The sequence below is a fragment of the Cryptomeria japonica genome, unplaced genomic scaffold (assembly GCF_030272615.1).
Source record: "Cryptomeria japonica unplaced genomic scaffold, Sugi_1.0 HiC_scaffold_848, whole genome shotgun sequence".
In the NCBI taxonomy this organism is placed as follows: domain Eukaryota; kingdom Viridiplantae; phylum Streptophyta; class Pinopsida; order Cupressales; family Cupressaceae; genus Cryptomeria; species Cryptomeria japonica.
Genome location: NW_026729580.1, coordinates 43,457 through 49,763, shown reverse-complemented (window position 1 = coordinate 49,763; position 6,307 = coordinate 43,457). Strand labels below are relative to the sequence as shown.

The window sequence follows — 6,307 nt, the reverse complement described above, 5'->3', positions numbered from 1 at the left end:
TTATTGCTCAAGTATAATATGGGTGGTCCTTATTACTATATGAATCTCTTCAAAAGACGTTTATAAAAAATGGGACAAAAAGTTGCATGTCCTATCTGAATTTTAATAAATGACGATTTCCAAATTTGTTTGTTGAATGTTTCTCGAATATCTATTTATTTTTATTTTATTGTTTTGTATATAATTTAAATTTCAAAATTTGTGTTTGTCATGTTCTTAAATATTCTTTTAGATTGAAAAGAAATTAAAATGAGTTGAATCAATTTACAAAATAATGTTTTAAATTATTAGAAACAATTATTTGTATAACTTAATAAGATATGTTTTTTTTTTAATTTTTTAAAGAAATTAACTATTAAAATATGTAATTAAAAAATATCTATTATTGAAACCAACGATTTTTAAATAGTTTGAGAAATAGAAAAGAAAGTAAAAATTCTAAACAAGTTTTAGAGAATTTTAAACAAACACGAAATGAAGGGCATTTTTATATCTCTTTGCATTTTTTTCGTACCTCCTTCTTCTCCTCTGTAAAGAGACTATTATTACTTCAAATCTAAAAAATAATTGTGAAAAAGATGTTCTTAATTCCAAAGAAACTCTCATCTATCTTTTAGCTAGATCCCAAATACATTTCTTTTAAAAATGGTCACAATAAAGAGGATACATATGAATCTCCTTGAATAGGGCTTACTTGGATAAAGTGCAGGTTTGAACATGCACATAATTGATGATGACTCTACCTTCCCAAATCCTTGAGTTTGGCTTGGTTTATAGTTGAATCCTCATCAATAATAATTAATACTACCAAATATATCTAGTATAAAATTCGGTTATGATAAGGAGACAATTGATGCTAAGAAGTCCATTGGGTATCAAGGGTCTATCACTTCTTTCTTTAGCAAGAGAACCATCTCTATTTCGTGGACTTCCAACCTCAATACTTGTGAAAATAATGGAGATTTATGGCATATATTATAATTATTTTAATAATATTATAACTTGTTAATTATCTTAATTTTAATGTGTAATTGATTATTTCCATTGTTAATAATTAAATAATTTTGGGAGAAAACTGACATTAAACTTTTGGGGAAAACATTTATAAGAATAATATGAGAAGTATGCATTAGATTTAAATGCATATGATATAATCTACAAGATGTAAACAATGGTATGTGAAAGTTATCTCATAACTCTAGTATATATGCACTAATAGTTCCCAAAAATAAAAAATAATTTTTCTAAAACCATGGTATCATGTAAAATCCAAATTTTAACTGTGGAGATTATGCTTAAAGAATTGTAAACAAATTGGCATTACATGGGATTAAAAATATTCTTCACTTATTCCTCTAACAACCTAAGAATGAGAATGCACCTAAAATTAATTGAAAGTCAATTGTAACCCCCACTATGTGCTCGAGGTCTCATTCATATGCATGTAGAGACTAATGCCAATATTCTAGGGAATTTTTAGTCGTAAATTATTTTTCTAATTACACCTTAATTGTAATAGTTTTCGATGACGAGTTTAGTAGTATTCTATTTTCCCAAATAATTAATTATATCTCCCTCTAGAATGATAACCTTAAATTATTGGGTTGAGTGAATGAAACAACTCAATTGTTTTACCAACTTAATATTATTAAGTTATTAGTACTTCCTAGGTCAATCAATACTCTTGCTTGTGTAACTACAAGATAATGGACTCACCTTAAAGGGGAAAATGGGTAGAAATGCAATATGACTAAATTTTTTTTTATACAATTAATATCTATTATAAATGAGAATGTCTTGTTTTTAAATATATAACTTTAAAAAAAGAAAAACCAATTTTTATAATTATCTATATTAATTTTTAAACACGAAATGTTAGAAATACTAAAATGAAATATTATTCTATTTTCTAATGAGTTTATTTTTTACTTTTTTAATTTAAAAAATTATGTGTGACCAATCTAAATATCATTATTTATATAATAAAATTTAACAATTTCATGAACTACAATTATTTTAGATCAAATTATGTGGCTTGCGCATGAGGGATTTTAAATTTACACCTTAATAAAATATTTTTCCTAAAGAAATATTGAGATAATATTTGATATATAGTATTATTGAAATCTGAAGAACTTTGGATGATCAATTTTAGTAATTTATAGACATTTCTTACGATAAATTTATAATATTTTAATTTGAAATATATATTTTATTGATTCTATGTGAAATATTGATAGACTAAGCACAGTTATCTAGTCATTCACTACCTTGATCAACTTATTTTTACGTTCAAATAATTTTTGGTGGTGATTTTTAAAATCTTATTATTTTTTGATCTTTTGTGATAAAAAATTCTTAATGATACTCTCACTAACTCTTTTATTTTTTAAAAATCACCTTTCCTAAGAAGGTTAAAAGAATATCCCAATTCATTGTGAATTTAGTTTTATAAGGGAGCTACACCTTTCAAACTTATAATACCCCAATTCATTTTTAACATTTAATTTTGTTTTACAAGGGAGTTATTATATACAAAATATATAGTCAATGACGCATTTTGATCCCTAGGTAGGCAATAGTCTTCTCCCACTCCTTAATAACTATGACAAAGAAAAATACTTAAGGCTAGCTCATTGAGATATAACATATATTCTACACATACCACACTAGATTAGCTAACACCAAAGGATTTAAGGGAGGATTCAAAACATATTGTTTTTTATATGACATTTATGGAACTAGTATGCACAAATCTCTCTTCACGAAAATTTATAGTACTCCAAGCAAAGGTTGTGTCATAGTCCAATCCTTTGTTAGAGAGTCAATTGAACTAGAGTCTCCTCTTTCTAGTTCTACCCATCCTTATAACAATTATTTCATCCCTCCCTCTAAACTCAAAAATATCTAAATAGAAGAACACCAAATAGTTTGAGAAAATATAAGGCATCACTATAAAGAACTTCTAATAATAAAAACATAAAATGAAGCTCTCTAAATATAGGCCACTCACCAAAACATGAATTACCCACAATATTGTGCTCTCCTCTTATATTTGAACACTAATCTTACTTATTCCTTTGATTAAGTCGTTATAAGAATCATTTATCTTGAATGGTGTCATTTGTGATCATTTGTTGCTCCTTGAAATGTATGTTCATAGATTTTTTAAAAATTCACATGGCTCAAGTGATGCAAATAATCAAATGTCACATAAGCTTTATAAATATTTCCTCATATATGTAGAAATTTCTTGTCGTGATGACCATTTGTGCTGAAATATGTTTTTTTAACTTATTCATGTGAGTCATATATATTGCATAAAAATTTACTTTGGTTTCCTTAATGAAATTGTCCAATTCAAAATTTGATTTTAGTAATTTATCCAACCTACTGCTACATAGGATTAGATCCACTCTATACTCCCCTATGATAGATGTGAATAAAAATATGTAGAATTCAACTTACCAATAATCTAATGGTTTCATCTTGCCAACATTTTCAAGTACAAGAAGTGATAAGAATTGTTCAAGGGCTTTGAAACTATTCAATTTATCCTTGATAATTGTATCAATTCATAGTTAAAATTACCCTTGCAAATATGTAACCAAACTATGAAATTAGAAAAACAATTGAGCATAATTGTTGATACGTCAATCTCACTTCTTAATAGTTGTCTCTTTTATACATTTTTTTCATACTCCATGCTTACTCATGGTTGAAAAATTTGCAACATGAGCAAAGATCTTAAAGGATGAAACAAACTGGTATGAAAAATTCCTATTGATCTTATACCTTGGCTCAATGATTAATTACTTTGTAATTTGATTTTCTTTGGGTCCATGTACCATGAAAGATTGTAAAGAACCAATGGTGCAACATTATGAAGTGAATGCATGTGTCCTAGATTTATTTTGTTCAAAATTCCTTAAAATCTCTTTACAATTTTTACCTCCTTTCTAATTAGACAAGCTATTTCAAATAGTTATTTCAATAAGAGAATTTTTTAATTTTAATATTTTCATAAGTTATTTCCTTAAAAGAAAAAACTATGCATGGTAAACTTTTTAACATGATTGGTGACGTTGGCACAACATGCCCTTCGGCTCCACGTGAAATTCTTTTGACCTCGAGCTATGAACCGGTGAAGCAACAAATGGAGGACCTCTTCCCCACACTTCACTTGATCAAACCGACGAGCACAATGGCCCAGTGAAAACACAAGGCATGCGAGCTTAGTGGCCCAGTAGGGATTTGAACCTTGGCGGTTGTTTCACATCCAACAAAGTGTTTTAACCATGACACAACATGCCTGAAGTCATAATTTTTTTCCATTTCAATATATGCACTTGAACGATATCATGAAAGCATGATGAACACAAATTTCAAAAGCTATTTGATATGCAATATAACAAAATAAAAATTAACACATATGTCAATGGGCTTTTGGTCTGTTAACGAAATTGAAAGGTTCTTAATCAACACTAATTGAGATTCAAATTATATAAAAATTTATTCATTTATTATTATTTATATTTATTAATCAGAAATATTGATATAGAAAGTTATATTCCCTTCAATCTTTGAAACAACTTTAAGTCCCATTACAGCATTAATTGTAAATCTCTTTTCAGTGAGAAAGCAAGGCACTACTACAGTATACATTCATATGGTGATAAGAACCATCCATATTATAATTGTGAACTACTAATAACTAGTCACGCTTAGGCCTTAGGCGTCCAAAGCAACATCTCCCCGAAAACGGGATGACAAGCTGCCTGATTTCCTCCCGCTCCATTAGACAAATAATGACATACTGCTGTAGCGTTCCTCCTAACCTTCTCATTCCCCTGCACTACCTCCAACTGCAGATCAAATACCTCACTTCCCTTGATAGAATGACAATAACTCACCCCGTAAGGAAACGCAAAGTTATGACACGTTACGGGCGGTTTACCTCCCACCATATTCTCCCTCTTACTCACTTTCGTAACCCTAACCCGCTGATCGGATCCAACAACTGACGTGTCAGTAAACAGGTCCACGTCAGATCCCAAACGAGACACCACAAATTCCACCATGCCTTCAACGGAGGTGCTGCACGTGTGCACTTCTCCTTCTTCACCCCTTGCCTCGCACATCTCCAACGTGCTCACCATGCTGCGGGACAAATTCGACCCGCTCGAGATGTTCAACAAATTCAGAATTTGAGAAACATTTGCAGTAGAAAACGGCGGCATCATCTGTGCTAACTCGCTGGGCAAAAATGAGACCAAATATTTGCAAGGGCTAAGATCCGGTAATATCATTTCTCCCGACTCCCGCAGCTCCTCTTTGTCGAAGAACACGTGCTCCTCGATCTCCCCAAGTTCGGCATTGGGGTTCGCAAAATTTGAACCAGCTCTCGCAGGAAAACTCACGTCTTCACTGCATATCAAACCGGCGGCGCCGCAGAATTTGTGGGCAGCGAAAGAAGCAGCGTCTATCTTCTTCAGCCCCGCCGCCAAACTCTGCAGCTCTGTTAGAGAAAGAGGGGAGAGACGGGCCGCGAGGGTTTGGGGTATAGCGACTTCTGGAAGCTTCCCTCGCCACCGCTGACGCTGCAACTCAGCAACGTTGCTGCTAACGGCACCGACCTGATGGAGCCATGAAATAATTGCCTGAAATAATAAGTCATGCCCACGGTATCAGTCTTCCTTGCATGCTCAATTACTTCACAGCTTAAAAAAAGATAAAAACAAGTAAACAACTACAAACTAGAAAAGAGAAAGTTTATCGTCCTTGAAAAAGAACTCACGCTAACTCCAACCAGCAGGAGTAGCAGAAATGTGCTTCTTGTCGCCATTGCCTTCACTGCCTAATTTTGGCCCATTTCTTCTCTATTTATAAGAAAGTTTTCTCAAACAGTCAGCAGATGCTAATTCTTATTCTTTAATTACGTAGTCTAATAATTAAAATTAAATAACTATTTAATATTTTATAAATATAATATTTAAATAACCCAAGACAGAAGTAAATGTGTTTAAATGAAAGGTTGTAGATTTAGGAAAGCGTGGTGGTACTGTGTTAGTTTTGGACCACATTTTTATTATCATTATGGAGATTAGTTCTTATGCTTTGACACGCAACAAGATTTGGATTAAAATTTCGACATGACAGAATAATCTTTTTGTTTTGTTTGTTCATCTTTGGGTGATGGGATGAAAGGATCATTTTCTCTTTTTTTAACACACTCATTATGTAGTACTGGTGTCCACCTCTTCAATGAAAGAGCTGTTAAAGGTTAAATTTGTTATTAGATGAATTT

The 6,307-nt window shown here is 31.4% G+C and overlaps 1 protein-coding gene across 1 annotated transcript; it reads right to left on the bottom strand.

Annotated features, from left to right (window-relative positions):
• Window positions 1-4,578: 4,578 nt before the first annotated feature.
• LOC131036363 (BURP domain-containing protein 16) lies at window positions 4,579-5,845 on the bottom strand. The gene is made up of 2 exons (XM_059216169.1): window positions 5,798-5,845; window positions 4,579-5,660 (listed from the first exon to the last, which is right to left on the bottom strand). Exons 1-2 carry the CDS (start codon window positions 5,843-5,845, stop codon window positions 4,725-4,727), a joined length of 984 nt encoding a protein of 327 aa, XP_059072152.1. The 3' UTR covers window positions 4,579-4,724.
• Window positions 5,846-6,307: the final 462 nt, after the last annotated feature.

What these genes read in the sequence shown, in the direction of transcription:
- LOC131036363 (XM_059216169.1), bottom strand. Translation starts at nt 5,845, where the DNA reads ATGGCGACAAGAAGCACATTTCTGCTACTCCTGCTGGTTGGAGTTAGC. An exon ending in TCCTGCTGGTTGGAGTTAGC is followed by an intron (nt 5,661 to 5,797) that starts GTGAGTTCTTTT and finishes TTATTATTTCAG; the next exon opens with GCAATTATTTCATGGCTCCA.